Below are 26008 nucleotides of genomic sequence, written 5' to 3'. Positions count from 1 at the left end.
TTTTTTTATATCCAGTTCTTGACACAATCTTGGGTCACACTCTCCATACAGATGTATATGTTTATGAATTAAAATTATACAGAAGCATTCCTATAGGTTTTATATACTGTTGGTAGAGCTGGCAATACATGCCATAATTTCTTGGGTAATGATTCTTAGATTTATTGCAGTGCTGTTGGCACAGCAGGCCCGTCTGTCCGTTTTGCTATAGAAAAGGACAGTATCTGTTAATCCCTAACAAGTATTCCAACGTGTCCAAAATAGAGTGCTTCGATATGTCATAAGAGCGTAATAATAACTCATGGATATTTAGACAAAGCTGGTCTCATTGTACAGAAAAACAGCACAGTGGGAAGCCATCTTTACTTTGACTATGCCGGTTTAATATCGTTTTTGGTTAATGCCCATGTAGAAGAAAGATCAGTATAGTAAAAAATTTGAAGCACTAATGAATATTTTCTTTCAACAGTAGTTATCATTGAGAAGCTGGCTTTCATCAAGGCATTAGATAAAAGAATATGGATCACACTTTATTTAGGTGAGCAATGTAGCTGTAACAGACTTGTCACTGATAGTTCCTAGTCATATAAGATAGAGATTATACTGTCTAGAAGAACTTAACCCAAAGCTCTTTTAAAACTTTCTGCCGTCCAACATGCCTATTTATTGCCTGGCAACGTGTTGCTTGTTCCACGGTTAATCATATGACAAGGACATTGAATCCCACAATGCTTTATAAAACTCATTGCATATGAATACTGTATAAAGAAAATAATGTATTTACAAGAAAGAGCCTTTGTGTTCTATAGAAGGAGCATTAAGTCTATTAGAAATATATGCATATATCTTTAAACGTCATTATTACATACCATCTTTTTCTCTATTTATTCCTTTTTTTTAAATAATCCCTTGTGGTATTCGTCATAGGGGGTTGTAAGAGGCATGCTTCACAATAGATTTATCTTTTAAACTCCTGGTAAGAATAAAAGGAACTTTATAAATAATGAAGTTAAACACAACATAGGCTTCTCCACAGTATTCATATCAGGAATGTGCAGAAAAGTTTTGTAAAAATGTAACCGAGGATGCAGGTGACAATTTTCTCCTATCCCTTCCATTTGTGACTGCGAGGCTGCTAAGGAGCTGGGCAATACATCAAGAATGCACAAGAAAATAAGGACAATATCCCAGCACATCATCCCTTAATCTCCTCCTATATTTTGATCCTGTTAAGAATTTTTCTTTGTTCACCCCAGGAGATCAGCACATCACACCAGGAGATCAGTACCCATCTCTCTTGCTTTCTCCCTTTTCTTGTATGCAGCCCTTGCACACTAAGGAAATTCAACAAGGAATTCCTTGCTGAATTCTCTCAGCGGATCCGCAACACCGGAATAGGAGTTAAGTAATTAATTCCTACAATTGACAATGGGCTTTTTACAATTGAATTCAACGGGACAATGCTGCAGCAGAATCTCCGTGCTGGATTCCAATAAAGAATCCGGCACAGAAATTATGACGTGAACATGGCCTCAAGGTTTGTTTATACACATGCATTTCTGTTGCAGGTTTCCACTGATGTTTTATAAAACTCCTGTTTGGGGTGCGACAGAACTACAGAAGGATTAGGCAGATTGTCATTCAGTAGGGCTTATTCGTTTTAATGTGGAATCAGGTTAAATACCCTTTTTGTGCCAAGACTTTCCATTACATTGGAATTGGATTGTGGAAACCCTAATTACATGCATGGGATGTGGATTTTTATTGGATTTGATAAAGATTTTAATGAACCGATGACGTCACAAATATAAGTCTGGTCTATTAAGGTCAAAGGCTTATATGCCGTATCCACAAAAATACCATAAACACAACCAGCATATACTCCCTGGCTAAATATAATGAAAAATAATCTATTGCAATAGTGTACACAAACTACCTACAAAATACTTATTGCTGCAGAAAATATTTAATAAAAAAAATGATCTCGATTTAGAAAAAGTCTAAAAACAGATGACGCATAAAACTAAAACTGGCGGGCTGTGATGTCACGAGGGTGCGGAGCCGTGACATCACGATGCTCCTGCCACTGTATCGCCGGTCATTACACACAGAGCGAGTTTGTTCTGTGCAGTAATGGTACCGGGGTGCTGCAGCGGAGATCCTGGGGGTCCCCAGCAGCGGGACTCCCGCGATCTGACATCTTATCCCCTATCCTTTGGATAGGGGATAAGATGCTATGGGCGGAGTACCCCTTTTAAGTCCTACAGACTTCCGTGAGACTTCTATCAAATCTGTATCCTGATTGCTTTAGGCTCAAGCTACAAAGTTGCTTGGAGATTTAGGGTAGGATAACACGTCACAGATCTGCCAATGACTCGACCCTATACTGTTCCTTCAGTTGCAAAAACCTACACCACCCCCGCAGTACACTCAGACATCACGGCCACTCCGCTATGTCTGCCAGTACACTCGCATGTCCCTGTGTGGCTGCTTGTAGTGACTGATTGCAGCTGCGAGCAGGGCACAGGGAGAGGGGAAACATCTGGAGGCACACTTTAGGGTCGGGTCACCGGCTGATCCGTTACCTGTGACCCTACTCTTAAACAGATATCCTTCTGCCGGACCATCATCAGAGTTACGCTCTTTATTATTATACAGAGTGTCCACTGGACTGGTGCATCAGACCACTTTATTTTTTTTTTTTTGGGGAAGTGACATGAAACTAAAACACCTACATATTTACATACACCAACACTATGCTGCCTTGTCATGTTATCCATTTCTATCTGGGGTTTCGCTGTTTACAGTGGGCTTTAGTTGGTCTGAATTTAAAGCTCACTGTCAGATAAACTTTTCTATTTGTATTTCTGTATTTTGTGTTCCGTTTAAGCCAGCTGCATATATTACTTTGTAGAAAGTAAATAGCGGCACATAGTGTATTTTCGTGTATGGTTTGCATAAATTGCTTATCCTGTAAATTACTTTGGGTAATAGTTGGTCCATGAGTCACAGATCACTCTCTGAGACATATCCTAATGCTGTTTACACACGGTTTGGTTTATGCATATTAACACCTTCTTAATACTGATACCTTGCACTAGAGAACATTTTCTAATTTAAATTGTAGGGGAAAATTAAGCTTTAGTGATTTGTGGCATTAGGTCTTTGCGTATGAATCTGATTTACAGCCCTAATGGCCACATGTATTTCAAACTAAAATTGGATATATGCCCAGTCTGATGTTCTCATTATAAAAGATAGTGTTATAGTTTGAGCATTTCACACCTGCTTTTCACTGCCAACAGAATTATGAAATAGAAATGTTTGTAGAAACCCATTTATTAATATGTGAGGGCGGAGTTGAACCATTTGACCAATAATTATATATTTGTCTTACCTATTCACTAAGAATCATTACGTTTCGAAAGCTTCTTTTTTATGTGGATTTAATATGTAAATAAGAACACTGCAAAGACTCTTATATTTCAGCCAGCATCATATAGAATTCCCCTACAACTAAAAAAGCATTGGGCAGCATTTAAATTAAGCCCTCCTCTGATAGGACATGCTGATATTTAAAAGATGTACAGCAAGCTTTACAGACTCTGCAAGCCATTTCTAAAAGCAAAATGGGAACAAGTTTTATACAAAAACAGATTTATGTTTCAAGTTGGGGTTCAAAAATCCAAACAAACAACTTTTACTTAGAAAATAACAAATTTTGCCAAGGTACTATTAAAACATCCATAAACCAATAAAGACTAGGTAGACAAGCCACTATGTGATCAGTATACTCATAGCTGTATATGGGAAATAAGGGGAAGCCGCTCAAGGAGCAAACGATAACTATTCTTACATTCACCCTAATCAAATTTTGCCTAGTGACTATCCTGATAAGTGCCATTCTACACAGGAAGCACTATTCCTAGATCTCAGGGAATTGGGTAAAAGAAAACTTCAATCCATTATCTTCTGCCAGAAATGCTGTGGTAATGGCATAATGCTGCAGCCAGTCATGGCCTCTGATCACATGTACAATGTGCAAGAAGAGGACACTTAGGCCACTGACTAGCCACAGTGACGTGCACAATTAATGTATGTGATGTCACAACACTTCCACAGAAGTAGGAGGGCTGGAGCTGGTATCATCTCCCAAAATAACAGTGATTTGCAGAAAAGTGCTGGTAGTGCCAGGTAAGGCTGGGTTTACATACAGTGGGGCAAAAAATTATTTAGTCAGCCACCAATTGTGCATGTTCTCCCACTTAAAAAGACGAGACCTGTAATTTTCATCATAGGTATAACTCAACTATGAGAGACCTAATGAGAAAAAAAAAAATCCATAAAATCACATTGTCTGGTTTTTAAAGAATTTAGCAAATTATGGTGGAGAATAAGTATTTGGTCACCTAAAAACAAGCAATATTTCTGGCTCTAAGACCTGTAACTTCTTCAAGAGTCTCCTCTGTCCTCCACTCATTACTTAGGGAACCTCTTTGAGCTTGTTATCAGTATAAAAGACCCTGCCCACAACCTCAAACACTACATACATTTAGGTGCACTACTGTGGTAGATGTAGACAGTAACATATGACTTACCCTCCAAATGATGTTAAAATTGAGACATTAGACAGTATATCCTTATATGAAGGACATACCTGAGCCTGCACACCAACGCCAAGGTTTCTCAAGTGGCACGGGACCTAACACTAAACCTACCTGTGCTGTATGGGCAATAAGTATTTAAACTTGGAAGGGGGTGGGGGGGGGGGGCAATTGAGTGGAAATCCATTAGTCCAATTGCCCCCCAAAACAATGCCAGAACATGTCAGTAGCACAGTGGTTAAGAAATGACAAGCTCAGAGTCCTGTCTACAAATGCCCACAGTTTAGGTAATAAAATCAATAAACTTGGGTAAAGTAATGGCATCTGAGAATTTAGATTTAGTGGCTGTTACTGAGACGTGGTTTGGGACATATCCATACCAGGGTACTCTCTATACAGAAGAGACAGAAGACAAGAAAGGAGGAGGAGTGACCCTAAATGTGAAGGATAGCATAAAATCTTACCTAATACAAGTCAGTGAGGCCAACATAGCGTCAGTTTGGGTTACGTTGCAATTTAGTAATCAGACAGTAACTCGTGTAGGTGTGATATATAGACCACCTGGCCAAGTTAAAGAGTTAGATGATCTACTAGTTGAATAAATAACTAAAATAAAATAGCTAGTTCTGCCAGGAGTACAGAAATTCTAAATTCCCTACTGGGATTATCTTACAACAAGCGGTTGAGGAGCCAACCCTGAGGGAGGCCATTTTGGATTTGGTATTCACAAATGGGAATTTGGTATATGATGTTATTGATGGCGAAAGCTTGGGATCTAGTGATCACCAGTCAGTGCGGTTTAATATAAGAAAAGTGAAGGAGTCACACCACACAAAAACAAAAGTTTTAGATTTTAGATAAACAGACTTTTCAAAAACGAGATTAGTCATAAATGAGTCCCTGTCAGACTGGAACAGATTACATGGAAACCAGGAGAAATGGGACTACTTAAAAGACTTGTTATTGAAGGCACAGAAAATTGCATTAGACTTGACAGTAAAAGCAGAAAAAGGAAGAGACTAGAGATGAGCGAAGTTACAGTGATTCGATTTGTCACAAACTTCTCGACTCGGCAGTTGTTGACTTTAGCCTGCATAAATTGGTTAAGCTTTCAGGTGCTCCAGTGGGCTGAAAAAGGTGGATACAGTCCTAGGAGACTCTCTCCTAGGACTGTATCCACCTTTTCCAGCCCACCGAAGCGCCTGAAAGCAGAACTAATTTATGCAGGCTTAAGTCAGCAAGTGCCGAGCCGAGAAGTTCGTGACAAATTGAATCACTGTAACTTCGCTCATCTCTAGAAGAGACCACTGTTACTCAGCAGAAGTGGCCAAAATCATTAACAAAAAGCTAGCTTTTAGTAATTATAATACAACCCAGAGCAATAAAGATAGGGAAATCTACAAGACTAGGCAGAAAGAAAATCTATCTCAGCCTGTAAAAAGGGGGATAAGATATTCTTCAGATATATAAATGAAAAAAGGAAATTTAAAAAAAGGAATATCTAAATTTAAAAACGAAGGGAGGTATGTAGAAGAGAAAAAAGGGCTAGCCGACTGCCTTAATGAATATTTCTGTTCAGTTTTTACCGAACAAAAAGAAGGAAAAGGATATAAATTAGGGAGGAAGACTAATGAATCATTTGATGCATGTGTCTTTACAGAGGAAGAGGTTCTACGTTTGCTGACCCAAAATTATTTAGAGAGCTTAGTGGTGAGCTAGCAAAACCATTAACAGACTTGTTTAACCAATCATTGGTGACAGGAGTCGTCCCTGAAGATTAGAAATTAGCATGTCATGCACATTCACAAGAAAGGTAGTAGAGAGGAATCAAGCAACTATAGGCCAGTAAGTCTGACATCAATAGTGGGGAAATTAATGGAAACCCTACTAAAGGATAGGTTTGTGGAACATCTAAAATCTCATGGATTGCAAGATGAAAAACAACATGGGTTTACTTCAGGGAGATCATGTCAAACAAATCTTATTGATTTTTTTTGACTGGGTGACTAAAATAATAGATGGCGGATGGGCAGTAGACATCGCATATCTCGATTTCTGTAAGGCTTTTGACACTGTCCCACATAGAAGACTTATCAATAGACTACAGTCATTGAGCTTGGACTCCAATATTGAGTGGATTAGGCAGTAACAACAGAGGGTTGTAGTCAATGGAGTATATTTATAGCAAGGGCTTGTTACCAGTGGGGGTACCTCAGGGATCTGTACTGGGACCAATTTTGTTTAATATCTTCATTAGTGATATCACAAAAGGTCTCAATGGTAAGGTATGTCTTTTTGCTGATGACACAAAGACATGCAACAGGGTTGAGGTTCCTGGAGGGATACGCCAAATGGAAAGGATTTAGGAAAGCTAGAAGAATGATCAGAACTCTAGCAACTGAAACTTAATGTGGAAAAGTGCAAGATAATGCACCTGGGGCATAAAGACCCTCGGGCAGAATGTAGAATATTTTACACAGTCCTGACCTCAGTATCTGAGGAAAGGAATTTAGGAGTAATTATTTCAGAAGACTTAAAGGTAGGAAGACAATGTAATAGAGCAGCAGGAAACGCTAGCAAAATGCTTGGATGTATAGGGAGAGGCATAAACAGTAGAAAGAGGGAAGTGCTCATTCAGCTGTACAGAACACTGGTGAGACCTCACTTGGAGTATTGTGCGTAGTGCTGGAGGCCGTATCTCCAAAAGGATATAGATACTCTAGAGAGAGTTCAGAGAAGAGCTACTAAACTAGTACATGGATTGCAGGATAAAACTTACCAGGAAAGGTTAAAGGATCTTAACATGTATAGCTTGGAAGAAAGAAGAGACAGAGGGGATATGATGGACTTTTAAATACATAAAGGGAATCGACATGGTAAAGGAGGAGAGGATATTTAAAAGAAGAAAAACTACCACAAGAGGACATCATTTTAAATTAGAGGGGAAAGGTTTAAAAGTAATATCAGGAATTATTACTTAACTAAGAGTAGTGGATGCATGGAATAGCCTTCCTGCAGAAGTCGTCGCTGCAAATACAGTGAAGGAGTTTAAGCATGCATGGGATAAGCATAAGGCTATGCTTCATATAAGATATGGCCAGGAACTATTGATAGGATTTGATTCAGATTATTGGGCAGACTAGTATCGGTCTACAATTTTGTTTCTGGTGTCCTTCGACAGCTCTTTAGTCTTGGCCATAGTGGAGTTTGGAGTGTGACTATTTGAGGTTGTGAACAATAAGAAAAAAAACGTGGTTTCAAATGGCAGGAAATGCTCAACCCCAAATGCATTTGTGCATTAATGCTGGGGGAGCAGATCCTCCGCTTGTGGTCCATTGCTAAGGGCGATCCCCAGCATAAAATGCATACAATCAGTTGTCACCATCACTTGTCATCAATTGTGTAGCATCCGACGTCCGTTTGTTTATGCATGCCAGACAGGAGAACGCAGAAAGCTGCGTTCTCCTGTCCGACATGTCCAACCATCTGCTGTCCAAATTGAGACACCGGATGAATATGATTTGTCCCATTCAAATGGATGGGATCTTCTTTAACATCAGTTACCCTTCAGTGCATACAGGAGTGAAACATTGCTGGACGACTGATGTATGTGAAGAGGGCCTAATTCCAGATATTCTGCCAAAAGTATCCACATGTTGATTTCCTTACAATTCTGATGCTTAGATTACACATCGGAAGTTCCTTTGGTTCTGTGTGGAATTTGATTCCTCTGGTATGATCCCGGGACTGCTCTGTAGTGAATTGTATGGCACTTATACACCATGCCAAATAAGAGGAAGCCGTTACAATCAGAATCCGCCTTGAATTTCCTTAGTGTGAATGAGACCTTTCACTCTTGTGAATTTAGCTTCATAAAACCATTTATTAAAGAGATGATGTAATGCAGAAATTGATTTGACAAGTGATTCCTTCTTTCTCCCTGCTTAAGGTAGGATTGTGATTTGTAAACTGCAGATATATAAAGCATGAAAAAGTAATTATTATGCTTTACAGGTGTTCTGTACAGTTTAACCAAAATAATATCCAAACCCCACACCTAGAGGCTGCTCCAGGTGGGGGTGCAAAACCCTATTTAAAGCACCCTCCCTAAAACTTCACTTTTATTTCAAATGCATATTAAAATGTATTTGGGGTGTACAGAAAAGTTTTAAAAACCCAGCTGATCTTGTCTAACTGATATAATTATATTGCTATTTGGTATTCCAAATCGTGTTTCTCCTGTGCCTGCAGTGCTACAGGATCTATATTGTGGACACTCCGCTGTATCTTAAAACCAAACAAACAATGCCTCCCCTACATGTTTCGTGACAGCAGTCACGTCATCAGGGGTATATGAGGCATGAATGTCACGAAACTTCCTACACTGTATGGAGCGTTTGCTATTGATGTCCAATAGGTGGGTTGCGCCACAGGTCCTCTAAAAGTTTCTGACAGTTGTAATTCACACTCTCAATGTGTCTGCGGTTCCAAGACATTTTTCTAAAAAAAAACTTTGGGGAGCTGTATCGGGTTTAAGGTGCATAGGTATTGGATTTTCAGGTTGGGAATGTGATACTCGCGATTTATGTATATCTAAGATATAATGTAGAATGCTCTTGGGCACTTGGTGAAACACTTGTAGCGTGTTTCCTGTGACTCTCCATATTTGTCTTTTTGTTATAAGTGTTTTTTAAAAGACCAAAATAAAATGATTGGTGTACTCTATCTGATTCTAGATCCGAGACACTTAGTCTAGTGTGTGACCCTTCTGCACCAAAGTAGAATTAGTAATAGTTGTGGATAGACTAGTTCTCTAGGATTGTGGGGAAATAACTAGGTCTAAATATAGTAAGAGATACAATATGGGTTGATTGAAATGAAAATTCTATATAAGAAAAACTGTACAAATGTGATAGAAATTTTTCTGATGTACTAGATGTATATGGTAGACGAATGATTAAAGGGTAACTCCCACCATCCTATTTTTTTTTTTTTCTGGCCCGTTACCCCCCCCCGCACTACGGCACTAGCCCATTCCATCCTCCCCCCACCCCACCCCACCCCCACCCCCACCCTGCATACCCCGTTCCCTCATTACACTTGCAGTTACTGCAGAGTCCGGCAGCGGGCGTGCAGGGACGGCGGCGGCCAGTGGCCGGGGAGCCAATGCGCTCGCTCCCGCCTGTCTGATTGACAGGCAGGGAGCGAGTACATCCTAACTGAAAAAGGACTGATTGCCACTCCAAAATCAGTCCTTTTTCAGTAGCCGGTTTTTAAATGTAGATTAAACCTTTTTTAATGAAAAAAATAATAATAAAAGTATATTAGAGATACGTTGTAGTACATAAGTACTACAACATATCAAAAAATAAAGTTGGTGACAGTGCCCATTTAGATAAAAATCCAGTTAGGCACAAAAAAAATTACTGAAAATGGTGATCAAAAGACATAAAAAAAAAAAAAAAATAATATAACAAAAAATAATGGAAATAAAAATCAAATCAAAATGGTAATAAAAAATATACATGTAGAGGGGTGGGAAAGGGAAAGAACAAGGTGGAGTAAGAATAGGTTAATAGAGAAGAAATCTGTTTTGCTCAAAACGCAATGTAACTGAGCTACAAATAAAAATCATACATTTATCAGAAAGTAACCACAGGGCCCTTGTGGATACTGTCTAAAATATAAATTAGTGAATTAAAAGATTAGGAAACCCCTTTTCTAAAAATCAAGAGTCAAAACAGGAGCAATGGAATTATATATTGATCTATGTCCTGTACAGGAAAACAGTTGCAGAAATGAGAGTAGTGTCTTTTGCTATATTCTAACAGTAATTATGTTTCTGGCAGATGTTCTTTAGTGTTTGCACCCTGTGTGTGCCGAAAAAGGATTGATGCACACTGTGTGTGCCGTAACAGTGCACATTCAATAAGCCTGTCAGAAAAGCTAGTTCTTGCTTAATATGTTAATCCTTAAAGAGTACCTGTCATCAAGTAAAAGTTTTTATATAGTCTTCCTTATGTAAAATCAAGCATTATTGCAATATATGTTCTTTAACAAATATCAGTATTTACAGCAGTTATTACCTTTGTAAAAAGTGGCCACTAGAGGTCTCTCTTGCATTGCGTTCTGCAGGTGCTGCATAGGCTTAGGACCAGTTCCTTTTTCCGGAAGTGCGGCTCTGCTCAGCTCTTGCTCCCTGTTTTCAATCATGCAGGCGGGAGCGAGTGCTGTGCGCTGCACGCACGGGGCTCTGTGAACAGGGTCATAACCACCTCCCCCTGCCTTGTGTCCCCACCGCCCCCCTGCATCATGTCCCCCCCCCACCCCTCACATTATTGCTTTTTTTTTTCCCCCCTCCTTGCTAAATAAATATAACTATTTGGTCTTTGTAAACCCACCATGTTGAATGATTACTACTGCAGGGCACGGCTGATCTTCTCCTCCCTGTTATCGCACATGAAATGCAAAACAGAGAGGAGGAGACTCAGGAGCTGCTGTCCATGCCAGGGGCGGAGGCTGTATATACGCTCCAGAGGGGGATCGCTGCATACAGGAAGAAAGGCGGACGCTAGCCCCGGCCAGGCATCAGATGACGTCGCGCCTGCCGGGCTACACCCCCTTCCTCCCTAGGTCACGGCAGGAGCCTGAGCAAAACTTATGAACTTTTAAAAGGTATTTATATTGAGTTTTGGCAAAAAAAATAAAAGCAGCGAAGTAGTCAGTGAGTGTCAGGGAGAGATGGGGTTGGGGGTGGGGGGGGTTAGGGACAGTTTAGTTGATTGCAGGTACTCTTTAATAGTCTTTGCACACTGTGTGTTGAAGTAGTTAGTTTTTGAACATTAACGCTGATGTATGTATGTATGGTGTATGACACTGCTCAGCCTTCTGCTGGTTCTTACGCGGCCTCAGCTCCACGCTGTGTCCGGACCTGAAAGATGAATTTTGCTGGTCTTCTCTGGGAGCCTTCCAAGGGGAGTTGGTATCAGGATGATCACAATGTAGATTTTTCCAAGATAGCGCCCTCGTGGGGCAATGTGCGTTTGACAATGGTTTTGGTAGTGATTGATAGTTTGGGGGTGATGAATTCCTTGTGCCCCAACAAAGATTCTTTGGGGTCACATCTATGGGAGATAATCAGACGCATTTCAGGGGGGTCTCGCTCCTTCAGTTGAAACCACTGAAGAAGTTATTCTATTATCATTTTTTTCCATACATCAAGTTGATAAAATTGCATTGCTCCTATTTTGAATCTTGATTTTTATAAAGGGGTTTCACTTTTTATATTTTAGACAGTAGCCACAAGGACCCTGTGAGTACTTTGTGATAATTTGCGATACCAATTACCAATACCTATTCTAACAATACAATAATTAACACATGGAAAAATGTGATTCAATATGTGATGCGATATAATAAACAAATTATGAAATCCCCCCTACATTTTATGTCCAATGTCTCCATTTCATCATAACTATTCCCCTCATTTCATGTAGCCATTTCCCTCATACTATCTGGGGAATGGCTATATAAAATAAGGGGAATGGGCTATATGAGGGCGGATTGGCTATATCGGGGAATGGGCATATGAGAGGGGAATGGGAATAAAAGGAGAATGTAAATGAGGAATGGGCATATGCAGGGAAATGGCCATATAAAATGAGGGGAATGGACATATAAGGGGAATGCAAATGAGGGGAATGAGCATATAAGGGGGGAAATTGTTATACAAGAGGGGGAATGGGTATTTGAGGGCAATGACTATATGAAATTCATATGGCCATTCCCTTCATATGCCCATTCCATTCATATCATATGCCCATTTGCATTCCTCTTATATTCCCATCCCCCCCTCATGTGCCCAACCCCCCTTATTTCATGTTCATTAAAGTAGCGCTTTTTTTTTTTTTTAACCCTCTGTGCCTGGGCTGACAAGCAAAACAAACTTTAACTCCCCTTCCTACGTTCCCCCGTTGCGCTGATATCAATGTCCCGTTCTCCGGTCTCCGACTTCTTCCTCAGCAGTTTCCCCCTGCGGCTGGTGATACGCTGAGTGTCAGGTGCCTCTTCGACTTACAGGAAGTGGAAGAAGTCGGGGACCGAATAACGGGACATCAATATCAGAGCAATGGGGGAAGTAGGAAGGTGAGTTAAAGTTTGTTTTGTTTCGATTGGCAGCCCGGGCACATAGGGTTAAAAAAAATGCACCTGAGTACTTCTTTAAAGAGTACCTGTCATCAACAAAAACTTTTAATATGTTGTTCATAATCATTAATGAAGAGATATTGTAATATATCTTCATTAAAAAATATTAATATTTATACCATTTTATACTTCTGGCCACTAGGGGTCACTCTTCTATGCCTGGTCTGCAGGCAGCTTCCTATGCTTTTCATAGTAAGTGTACAGCTTTTAGGACTAATGCTGAAAGGGCTCTGGTCCTTCCACCGGAAGTTCAGTACTCTCAGCTCAGTGTGAGCTACAAGCCTGCACATGCCTCTCATATAACAGCCAGTCACCTCCCCCTGCTCTGTGCCCCCCCCCCCTGACATTCATCTTAATCCCTGCCTCTGTAATTGCTCCCACCGCCCCTGGTTCTCAGCATTGACTTTTTAGTGCAGAAAGACGCAGGAGAGAGAGAGAGAGACAGGCTGCCGTCCCTCCCCTGTACTTAGTCTGTATGCACACTGCAGAGCTGTTGGCTGTCTGGGCATGCTGGGAGTTGTAGTTTTGCAACAGCTTGAGGTACCCTGGTTGGGAAACACTGCTGCAGAGGGAGAGCAGCATACATGAAGAGTGGCAGAAGCAGAGTCCCGGCCAGGCTTCATGTGACATCATGCCTGCCCGGACCCGCCTCCTTCCACCCCTCAGAAAGACAGTGCTCCTGAGCTAATGAAGAGGGATAAAAAAAAGGTATTTCCACAGCGTTTTAAACCTCAATAAACACAGGGATAGGCATAGTTAGAGTAAGGGACAGATGGGGAGGGGGATCAGGGAAAGTTTAGATGATGACAGGTACTCTTTAAGTAAATGTGAAATGGAGAGAAACTAATGGAAATCCTCCTCCATTTCCTGCACTGTACTTGGCCTGGCTTGTTTTGCTCCCTCCTAGATCACTGGGAGGACTCGGGGCCGGCCGCTGCCCCCACCGCCAACACGGGACCCGCCGCTGCCCTGCTGCAATGTCCGACCAGCTTGGATATGGGACCCACTGCCACCACTGCATGGGAGCCGACAAAAGTATCTGTAAAGGTATCGGTGACATTTGCACTAGTACAAGTAATTGTGCAAATGTCCGTTATCTGTCCCGATAGCGATACTGGTATCGGGACTCATTAATACATTTTGAGCAAAACCAATTTCTTGACACATTTTCAGTTCTTTGTGTCTAAGTGGATTTTCATTTAATCATACCTCTACCGTATACATCTAGTACATCATTATAATTTCTATTGCATTTGTACCTTTTTTCTTATATTGAATACTCATATCAATCTTTTTATTCTTATACATTTTACCCATATTGTATCTCTTACTATATTTAGTCTATATCTAGCTCTTAAAAGATGTTCACCTTTAAAGGGGTACTCCGGTGCTTACACTTTGCTTTGGATAGGGGATAAGATGCCTGATCGCGGGAGTCCCGCCGCTGAGGAAGCCCGTGATCATGCACGCTGCACCCCGTTTGTAATCTGTCCCCAGAGCGTGTTCGCTCCGGGACTGATTACGGTCGACCGCAGGGCCGGGACTCCCCAGCGGCGGGACTCCCGAGATCAGGCATCTTATCCCCCATCCTTTGGATAGGGGCTTAGATGTGTAAGCACCGGAGTACCCCTTTAAGGATGAGCCTCTATGATTAACCCCTTGGTTAGTTTGTAAACTAACTCAGATTATATTCCCTAACCACTCCAAACACCCCTCCTACCCTTTACCCATTGTGTGAGCTCCCGGCAGGAGAAAGTGGGCGTTCACCAGCAGGCACGTCATCACTGAAGCCTGTGAGAGCTGTGCCATGCCCTGCATGCACTTCCGGAGTTTCGTCTCCTGCCAGGACAGAGCCACATAGTGGCAGTTTTTCCAATCACATTAAAAACATATTGGGTTGAGAATTTAAACAGCAAGTAAATAGCAAAGGGTCTTATTTTAGTTTAGAAGAAGCTCGATTACCGAGTGAAACAGATTCTGTCGCCAGACAGTGAATACCCCCCTCCATGTGATCCTCTCTCCCCTTTCGCACAAAGTTTTGTATGTGAGTATTTAATAAAGAAGCAACCCTGAAAAAAGAAGCCTTGGTGAGTCTGCCGACTTTTTCACCTTCTCCTTGCACATTGTATTTGACTCGTCTTACAAGTCAGAGCACTACCTCAGCTTCGGGGATTACTCCTATTCATCCTAGATCCAGGTCCTTTTCGGTGGTCAGCAGCAGTGCCGGACATTGATATCTCTGTTTTTTGCCTATTTTAGTTTAGTTTAGTTTGGTGACAGGTACTCTTTTAACTGGTTGCCGTCTAAGGTCAAGCCGGCTCGTCCTGAGACAGCAACCAGTGTATGGCGGGGGCTCCCGACTCAAACCCACGCCATACCAGCTGGCCCTCAGCTGATTCATGTAGCGGAGGGCCAGTGTTAATAGCCGACATCGGCTATTAACCCTTTAGATCACAGCTGTCAAAGCTGACAACGGCTTCTAAAGGGACCTTTAAAGGAGTAGTCCGGCACGCACTTTTCTAATTTTATCCGGTCAGGGCTGCAAAAAAATAAAATAAAAAACGTTCTCTTACCTGCCAACGAGCCCCCGGAGCTCCGGTACAGGTATTCGGTCCCTAGGCTGTATTCTTCTTACTTCCTTTTAGACTGGCAGGTCACACGGAGCTTCAGCCTATCATCAGCCGAGGCGGGACATCGCTGCGGCCGGTGATGGGCTGAAGCTCCGTGTGACGTGCCGGGCTAACAGGAAGTAAGAAGCAAACAGCCTGGGGACCAAACACCTGTACCGGAGCTCCGGGGGCTCGTTGGCAGGTAAGAGAAAGTTTGTTTTCTTTTATTTTGCTGCCCGGATGGGATAAAATGAGAAGAGTGCGTGTCGGACTACTCCTTTAACCAGTCGCTAGGGGTCCAGTGGGGGTGAATCGCTCGATCACGGGGGAGCGATCCACTTGGGAGGTAGCAGAAGACTTTACCTCTCTTCTTCTGCTGGTCCCGGCTCTGAGATTGATAAAGCCTTGCTGAACCAGGCTTTATCAATCAAGCACAGAGCCCATTGATAATGGATCTATATGAGTAATCTATTGATTCCTCCTAAAAGTCCCCTAAGGGACCAATAAAGTGTTAAAAAAAAAATAAACACCCATTAACCCCTTCCATATTAAAGTTTGAATCACCCCCTTTTCCCAAGTTCCATATAAAAAATATGTAAACATAATAAAAATATGTGGTATCGCCGCATGCGCAAATGTCTGAACTATAAAAATATAATGTTAATTAAAACGCACAATCCATAGCATTTATGTAAGAAAAAAAAAATACTAAAGTCCAAAATTACATATTTCTGGTCACTTTATGATCATTTTTTTTTTTTTTTATACATATTTTTTAGGGTACACAAAGTCCCATCAAAACAAAAATAGTACTGATAAAAACTTCAGATCACAGTGCAAAAAATTTTCCCTATTACATCCACGTATACGGAAAAAGAAAAAAGTTATAGGGGTCATAAGATGACAATTTTAAACAAACTAATTTTGGTGCATGTAGTTATCATTTTTTTAGGTAGTAAAATAAAACCTATATAAATATATAGGTATCCTTTTAACCCTATAGACCAACAGAATAAAGATAAGCTGTCATTTTTACCAAAAAGTGCACTGTTTAGAATCGGAAGCCCCCAAAATTTACAAAATGGCTTTTTTTTTAACTACACATATTTTTCTTTTTCTGGTTGTGCCGTAGATTTTGTGGTGAAATGATTGTTGTCGTTACAAAGTAAAATTGGTGGTGCAAAAAACAAGCCATCATATGGGTCTGAAGGTGGAAAATTTAAAGCGTTACTGTACTGAGGAAATAATTCAGTTTCCCATAGCAACCAATCAGTATTAGTAAAGATGATACATTATCTTTTTTTATTTTTTATTATTTCTCTCCCCCCAACAAGGGACTATTACTTGTAAGTTTTGGATTGCATACACTGATTAACACTACTCCATAGAACAACATTGAACATTGTTATCGGTGCTCCATTCCTCCCAGCAGCTGAGGCTTCCTGGATCATTGGAGCACTGATCGGATGCTGAAGAAGTAGGTAAGTGGAGGGCCCTTACCTACTTCTTCAGCAACTGATCAGCGCTCCAGTGTCCTCCCGGCTGATCACATCCCCGTGGTTTCACAGAACGCCATTTTGTAAATTTTGGGGGCTTCTGTTTCTACACAGTAAGTTTTTCGGTAAAAATGACACATTATCTTTATTCTGTAGGTCCATACGATTAAAATGATACCCTACTTGTATAGGTTTGATTTTGTTGTACTTCTGGAAAAAATCATAACTACATGCAGGAAAATGTATACGTTTTAAATTATCTTCTGACCCTAAAACTTTTTTTATTTTTCCATGTATAGGGTGGTATGAGGGCTAATTTTTTGCACCGTGATCTGAAGTTTTAGCGGTACCATTTTTGTATTGATTGGACTTTTTGATCGCTTTTTTTCATGATATAAAAAGTGACCAAAAATACACTATTTTGGAATTTGAAATTTTTTTGTGCCTACGCCATTGACCATGCGGTTTAATTAATGATATATTTTTATAATTCGGACATTTCCGCACGAGGTGATACGACATGTTTATTTTTATTTACAGTTTTTTTTTCATGGGAAAAGGGGGTTGATTCAAACTTTTATTAGGGAAGGGGTTAAATGATCTTTATTCACTTTTTTTTTTTTCACTTTTTTTTTGTTGCAGTGTTATAGCTCCCATAGGGGGCCATAACACTGCACACACTGATCTTTTACATTGATCAGTGGTTTCTCATAGGAAACCATTGATCAATGATTCTGCCGCTTTACTGCTCATGCCTGGATCTAAGGCACTGAGCAGTCATTCGGCGATCCGACAGCATGGAGGCAGGTAGGGACCCTCCGGCTGTCTTGTAAGCTGTTCGGGATGCCGCGGCGATCCAGAACAGCTCCCTGAGCTAACCGGCAACGTTTTAGTTTCACTTTAGACGCGGCGATCAACTTTGAATGCCGCATCTAAAGGGTTAACAGCGCACGGCACCGTGATCAATGCCGCACGCTATTAGCCACGGGTCCCGGCCATTGTTAAAGGCTGGGCCCGACCCGCGTTATAGAACAGGAGAGGACTCATGACGTACCGGTACGTCATGGGTCCTTAATAGGTTAAGGGGTTAAAAATTAAAGACACAATCTGATTAGTTGCTTTGAGCAACTGGTAAACTTTTCCTCAGGTTTTACTAAATCTTACTCTTCCCTATTTATAATGTGCTTTCATTGCAGTTTATTTCCACATACAATGTATGTACAGGTCTATAGAATATCACATTCAAGAGGGTTTAAGTTACAAGGACAAAGTATACAAAAGCCTTTACTGACACACAAGGGCTTTAGGGAAGTGTTGTTCTGTCTTTCATCTTTTGTTTTGTGTTTTGTTGGCTAACCATTTGTTAACTGCAGAGAAGAGGATGATGCAGTACTGTACAATGTGAAGTGTTCTGTAGGGTGCGTTCTCTTTCAATGAATTGGAGGGGCATGAGAGGGTAGTACATTTTTGTAATGGTAAAGGTGCTGAAGGTGATCTGGAAAGGTCAGTGTGCATAGGGAGAAACAAAATAAAAATAAATAAAACAATAAAACTCTTTCCTAGGTGCAGTTTATTCCCGTTTTCTCTTTCATGCTGAGTAGAATAGGAATGGAATAATATATTAGATTACATCTTGGTCCATGAGACACCATGACTCATAGGATTCAGCAGCCTGGAGTGTGATTAACCATCTTCATGTCTCTGTGCTTGGTTGTGGCGTAGAATGATACAAAAATTGCGTAACTAATAAGGCATACACCTTAATAGCAATTCTAATAGCATAATGATTTTAACCCTTTTTTTTTTTGGTGATGCTTATGAAGTCTTACAATCCCTGAAATGCTATGGAAAAAGGATATACAAAGGAGCTCATTTTCAGAAGGAAAGATTCTTTAGGGGAAACTGTCAGCCTGTTCACCCACACTAAACCCAATACACTGGGATAACGTGTGAGTGAACAGGAGTCCGAGGGGTCACTTATTTAAATATGTTCAGTAGGTTCTGAGAAGATCTTTTGCTAAATTCAGTGGCTCCACCCGTTTTACGTATTCATTGTGTGTGACACCACATCCTAGTGAAGTGGAGTCCCAGACAATGGATATGTAAATTGAGCCAGTGAATCCCCGCCCACTCTGAGCAAGTCTCTGAATTTAGCAGCAGATATTTTGGGGACATATCTCAGAACCTACTGGACATATTTAAGTAAGTGACCCCTCGTTGGACTCCTGTTCACCCACACTATAACCCAGTGTATTGGGTTAGACGTTGTTAGGGAATAAATTAAAACATGATTAGGAAATATATGGCAATCCAAAATTTTCTCCAGAACTTTTTCTTCTTTTAAAGGGGTACTCCAGTGGAATTTTTTTTTTTCTTTTATCAATTACTTCTATTTAAAAAATCTTTACCCTTCCAGTATTTTTTAGCAGCTGTATGCTACAGAGGAATTTCTTTTTTTCTTTTTTGTCTTGTCCACAGTGCTCTCTGCTGACACCTGATGCCCGTATCAGTAACTGTCCAGAGCAGGAGAAAATCTCCATTGAAAACCTATGCTGCTCTAGACAGTTCATGACATGGACAGAGGTGTCAGCAGAGGGCACTGTGGACAAGACAAAACATAAATTTTAAAAGAAAATAATTTTTTTTGTAGCATACAGTTGCTAAAAAGTACTGGAAGGGTAAAGATTTTGTAATGTACAAATCTGTTTAACTTTCTGGCACCAGCTGATTTGAAAGAAAAAAATTCTTATCGGGTAGATCTAAAATATATACAGATGTATTTGCCAAAGACAAGGATTTGAGGGGTGTAACTTCCTTATACACAGCCAATTATAATTTTATCTTTCCATGCTGATCACATGACTTGGGGCAGGGAGTTCTAGACTTGTAATGCAGTGTACCCCAATAAAACATGCATGATAGTAAAAAGAAAGTTGTATCCAACAGGCATCATGTAATTCATTTGAAGGTCATACACTTTATTAGACACCAAAGACCAAACATGCCAAATTAAAACCTGGAAAAAAGCAAAGTTGGGCCGTTGGTGGCGCTGGTCCTGATGTAAAGAAAGCTCTGTAGACCCTTCTCAGTGTCTAAACGTGGTTTTATTAGCACAGAAAGCAACGCGTTTCTGGTCCGAACTGGACCCTTCGTCTGGCAGTGTGCATACAACATAGTGAACAGATGCGGTTAAAATACATTCCTTACGCAACCTTAAAGGTTACGTTCATTTGGCAATTCACAAACATGGTTTACGCAAGTAGCGTGGGTAAGTAGAACATCTGTAGCTGGAACCCGATGCCGTACAAGTGCATTCCTGTATCTGCACTAGACGGCCGGGAAGTCAGCAGCTTGCAAGGGAATGTGAGGTAAGGGCAATCTGATGCAGGTATGTGCAGGGATTGCCTTACTGGGAAACAATATCGGCCGGAGAGTGATATCGTCGTTGTTACTGCAGCCGAGGGAAAACAAGGCTGATTGGGTAAGTGGAGCTGGAGATGCTCCTGATAGGTCAGGGGGCGGAGACCTATGTTCTGTGCGTATCACTCTGACTACGGAGCTGTCAGATCCCTTAGCGCTATGGAGCGGTGGCAGAGTTGAGAAGGGGCGGACCTACAAAGGTATTGTACCAATGCGGGTGGGTCTGCTATCGCACAGCGGGGCGATATGCAGCAGTGACAGAGTTGAAAGGGGGCGGACCTGTGTTGGAAGCGGGCGATATGCAGCGGGCCGATATGCAGCTGTATTAGAAGCGGGGCGATATGCGGCGGTGGCAGAGTTGAAAAGGGGCGGACCTATATTAGAAGAACTGACACAGAGAAAAGGGGCGGACCTGTATTAGAAGAACTGACACAGATTTGGGTAGGAGGGTAGTGTGACCGGCTAGATGTGCTGTGAGGCACCTTGCTAGGTGGACAAGGGGTAAAGTAACATATAAGGAGCTATAACCGAATATACTGTGTAGGGTATACAGCAGCCGTATGAAGTGTGTGGTGTGGTAGAGATGGGGACAATTTTTTCCTATTGGGAAGAAATCCTATTATTGCCAGGGATAGGGGAGGGTGGGAATGGTAATGTCCCAGGTATACCCAGGTATGCCATATGTAGGGCTGTTGGCATATAATACAGTATGTACAGTATACCGTGTGAGGTATGTAGGACTGTCAGTATTTGGTGTGGCATACTGGTGATGTGTGAAAGTTGGAATTGAAGGAGCAGGCAGTATTTTAAAATATTTAGGGTGTGTAATAGAGATTACACAAGGATAGTTTCAGAGACTTCGTTGAGTCCGGTAGGCTGGAGAGATCCACACTTGAAAATCCAGAAGATCTCTAGTCTCTTCAGTATTTCAAATCTATTCGAACGGAATTTAGGAACATGATCAACAGGGGTAACATTGAAAGGTTTAGCAATCCCTTTGTGGGCCAGGGCACAGTGCCTGGAAAGTCCATGTAAAAGGAATCCTGTCCTTATGTTAAATCTGTGCTTATTGATCCTGCTGCGCAACTTTTGAGTAGTCCGCCCAATGTACTGCAGGCCGCAACAGCATTCAATCAGGTAGATGACAAATTCAGACTCACAGGTAAGATGGTATTTTATCTGGAGGATTTCGTCTGAGGTTTTTGAGCGGAATTCTTGGCGGTTATGCGTAATTTCAGCACAGCATAGACATCTGTTTTTTCCGCATCTGAAACTACCTGGTTTTCCTTTTTGAGCTGGTCTTGGTTGTAATTGTCTGAGCTGGCTTGGAGCAAGGAGGTTTTTAATAGTGGGGGCCCTACGGAACGTGACTCCTGGATGTTCAGGTAGATTATCACAGAGAAGTTTGTCGCTCTCAAGGATGTGCCAGTGTTGTTGGAGAATTTTCTTGATCTGAATTGAGGATGAACTGTAGGTGGTGATGAAGTTGAGTTCCCAATTCTTAGTGGTGGTTCTTTGTATCTTTGGTTTAAGACAGTCCTCTTGTGTCAGTTTTTTGGTTTTTTCGTAGGCGTCAGATAGTAGTTTCGGGGGATATTTTTTGGCCATGAATCTTTTCTTGAGTATCCCAGCTTGAGTGCAGAAATCTCTTTGGTTGGAGCAGTTTTTCCTTATTCTCTTGTATTGAGAGTAGGGGATATTCTCAAGCCACTTCTTGTGATGCCCACTGGAGAAGTCAATATAGCTGTTGGTATCGACTTTTTAAAAAAAGGTGGAGGTGACGAATTTGCTGTGATCATGTGATATGATCAGGTCTAGGAACTCAATGGATGTATTGCTGGTATGTATAGTGAAGTTAATACCCCAGTGGTTTGCATTTAGGTGTTCTAAGAGGTAGTTGGTAGATGATTCTGGACCTCGCCAGATGATCAGATCATCGATGTACCTCCGATAGAGAACGATGTTCTCCATGATGTTACTGTGGCCCCATATATGTTCCATTTCGAACGCCCCCATGAATAGATTGGCGTAGGCCGGCGCCACCTTGGCCCCCATAGCGGTGCCCTTCTGTTGATGGTATATGCCGCCGTCATACAGAAAGAAGTTGTTTTCCAGTATAAACTGGAGACCTTCCAATAGGAACTTTCTCTGGGGTGTGGTAATTTCTTCATCTCCAGTGAGAAAAAATTCCACCGCCTGCAGTCCAAGTTGATGGTCCATCGGAGATACATCGATGATCTGATCTTCATCTGGCGAGGTCCAGAATCATCTACCAACTACCTCTTAGAACACCTAAATGCAAACCACTGGGGTATTAACTTCACTATACATACCAGCAATACATCCATTGAGTTCCTAGACCTGATCATATCACATGATCACAGCAAATTCGTCACCTCCACCTTTTTTTAAAAAAGTCGATACTAACAGCTATATTGACTTCTCCAGTGGGCATCACAAGAAGTGGCTTGAGAATATCCCCTACTCTCAATACAAGAGAATAAGGAAAAACTGCTCCAACCAAAGAGATTTCTGCACTCAAGCTGGGATACTCAAGAAAAGATTCATGGCCAAAAAATATCCCCCGAAACTACTATCTGACGCCTACGAAAAAACCAAAAAACTGACACAAGAGGACTGTCTTAAACCAAAGATACAAAGAACCACCACTAAGAATTGGGAACTCAACTTCATCACCACCTACAGTTCATCCTCAATTCAGATCAAGAAAATTCTCCAACAACACTGGCACATCCTTGAGAGCGACAAACTTCTCTGTGATAATCTACCTGAACATCCAGGAGTCACGTTCCGTAGGGCCCCCACTATTAAAAACCTCCTTGCTCCAAGCCAGCTCAGACAATTACAACCAAGACCAGCTCAAAAAGGAAAACCAGGTAGTTTCAGATGCGGAAAAAACAGATGTCTATGCTGTGCTGAAATTACGCATAACCGCCAAGAATTCCGCTCAAAAACCTCAGACGAAATCCTCCAGATAAAATACCATCTTACCTGTGAGTCTGAATTTGTCATCTACCTGATTGAATGCTGTTGCGGCCTGCAGTACATTGGGCGGACTACTCAAAAGTTGCGCAGCAGGATCAATAAGCACAGATTTAACATAAGGACAGGATTCCTTTTACATGGACTTTCCAGGCACTGTGCCCTGGCCCACAAAGGGATTGCTAAACCTTTCAATGTTACCCCTGTTGATCATGTTCCTAAATTCCGTTCGAATAGATTTGAAATACTGAAGAGACTAGAGATCTTCTGGATTTTCAAGTGTGGATCTCTCCAGCCTACTGGACTCAACGAAGTCTCTGAAACTATCCTTGTGTAATCTCTATTACACACCCTAAATATTTTAAAATACTGCCTGCTCCTTCAATTCCAACTTTCACACATCACCAGTATGCCACACCAAATACTGACAGTCCTACATACCTCACACGGTATACTGTACATACTGTATTATATGCCAACAGCCCTACATACGGCATACCTGGGTATACCTGGGACATTACCATTCCCACCCTCCCCTATCCCTGGCAATAATAGGATTTCTTCCCAATAGGAAAAAATTGTCCCCATCTCTACCACACCACACACTTCATACGGCTGCTGTATACCCTACACAGTATATTCGGTTATAGCTCCTTATATGTTACTTTACCCCTTGTCCACCTAGCAAGGTGCCTCACAGCACATCTAGCCGGTCACACTACCCTCCTACCCAAATCTGTGTCAGTTCTTCTAATACAGGTCCGCCCCTTTTCTCTGTGTCAGTTCTTCTAATATAGGTCCGCCCCTTTTCAACTCTGCCACAGCCGCATATCGCCCCGCTTCTAATACAGCTGCATATCGGCCCGCTGCATATCGCCCGCTTCCAACACAGGTCCGCCCCCTTTCAACTCTGTCACTGCTGCATATCGCCCCGCTGTGCGATAGCAGACCCACCCGCATTGGTACAATACCTTTTGTAGGTCCGCCCCTTCTCAACTCTGCCACCGCTCCATAGCGCTAAGGGATCTGACAGCTCCGTAGTCAGAGTGATACGCACGGAACATAGGTCTCCGCCCCCTGACCTATCAGGAGCATCTCCAGCTCCACTTACCCAATCAGCCTTGTTTTCCCTCGGCTGCAGTAACAACGACGATATCACTCTCCGGCCGATATTGTTTCCCAGTAAGGCAATCCCTGCACATACCTGCATCAGATTGCCCTTACCTCACATTCCCTTGCAAGCTGCTGACTTCCCGGCCGTCTAGTGCAGATACAGGAATGCACTCGTACGGCATCGGGTTCCAGCTACAGATGTTCTACTTACCCACGCTACTTGCGTAAACCATGTTTGTGAATTGCCAAATGAACGTAACCTTTAAGGTTGCGTAAGGAATGTATTTTAACCGCATCTGTTCACTATGTTGTATGCACACTGCCAGACGAAGGGTCCAGTTCGGACCAGAAACGCGTTGCTTTCTGTGCTAATAAAACCACGTTTAGACACTGAGAAGGGTCTACAGAGCTTTCTTTACATCAGGACCAGCGCCACCAATGGCCCAACTTTGCTTTTTTCTTGTTACTTACACTGCTGGGACATCACCTTTGCTCCAGAGGACCGTGGCTGCAGACCTGAGATATCACCTAAGGCTATCACAGATGTTGTGCTCTCAGCACAACGAAAATAGGTGAGTGTTACAACTTAACCTGTTTTCATCTCACCTATAAACATCCTTCACTAGGGGCGCATATCCCTGTTTTTTTCTTCTATCTTTTCTAAATTAAAACCTGGGACACTTCCCAGTACAATGTTCTTGTCCTGTAGACAAATTTTAAAGCTGTATTACCATTTAAAAAAAAAAAAAAAAATTCTAACCTATTGTCCAGACATTTCAAAAGTTGTGATTGCATTGCGTCTCACTGTGATTGCTATTTCATCCATAAATAAGTACTGTAAGAAAAAATGTTACCGTAAGTGTGTGCACAGAAATAGACATCATACTTTTAACAAACTGTATAGGTCAATAGTACAAGCAAATAGAAGATACTTTGTAATCTTTTTCTCCACATCTGAGCCACTGCTTCTCATTCTCCTGTACTGAATATTCATTTTTAATTCACTGCAAAATCCCTCTTGAGGGACAAGTCAGACCATTTTCTCACTGAAGGCTCCGTTATATGTTGCCCATAGAGATCTGTAGGAAAGGGAGAGAAGGTGCAGTAAGAAGGGAGTACCAGGAGAGCTGTCTATAGTTTCCGAGTTTGCCCAGAGTTGACTAAGGCGCATTTTACAGTGATGTCAGTCGGGGAATCCGGGGAGGATAACAGGAGGACAATAACATTATGCAATGTTTTTCCTCCAGTTACTCCTGTCAAAAAAAACAACGGCGCCTGACGGACCCCATAATAGTAAATGGGATCTGTCGGGAACCATTGTTTACCGTTGTGCCTTGTGTCCTGTCAAATATAACGTCCGTCAAGGCACACAGAAAAAAAAGTGCCTGACGGAAGTTTGCCGGCTGTGCACAGCATCTGTGTGAAAGGGGCTTGAATCAGACGTCGCTAGGACTGGGCGGACATTGCCATGCCCACAGACGGCAATGTCTTCAGCGCGGCTTCTGCATAAAGAATGAGCAAGTTCTTTTGAGTGGTGGAATATCTGTCGAAATTCTGT

The 26008-nt window shown here is 41.7% G+C and overlaps 1 protein-coding gene across 7 annotated transcripts in view; it reads left to right on the top strand.

The window, feature by feature from the left end:
• Positions 1-26008, top strand: part of DPY19L1 (dpy-19 like C-mannosyltransferase 1) — a 176472-nt gene that overhangs the window by 11249 nt on the left and 139215 nt on the right. For 5 of the 7 annotated variants that reach the window (XM_056520442.1, XM_056520448.1, XM_056520446.1 and 2 more), the window contains one exon: positions 470-538. The exons of 1 other annotated variant lie outside the window; for it this stretch is intronic. In XM_056520442.1, coding sequence (XP_056376417.1) covers positions 470-538 — 69 coding nt within the window. The remainder of the gene's footprint in view (positions 1-469; positions 539-26008) is intronic. One more of the 7 variants, XM_056520447.1, reaches the window with a different exon arrangement.

The sequence above is a fragment of the Hyla sarda genome, chromosome 5 (assembly GCF_029499605.1).
Source record: "Hyla sarda isolate aHylSar1 chromosome 5, aHylSar1.hap1, whole genome shotgun sequence".
Taxonomy (NCBI): domain Eukaryota; kingdom Metazoa; phylum Chordata; class Amphibia; order Anura; family Hylidae; genus Hyla; species Hyla sarda.
This window is presented reverse-complemented; position numbering and strand designations above follow the sequence as displayed.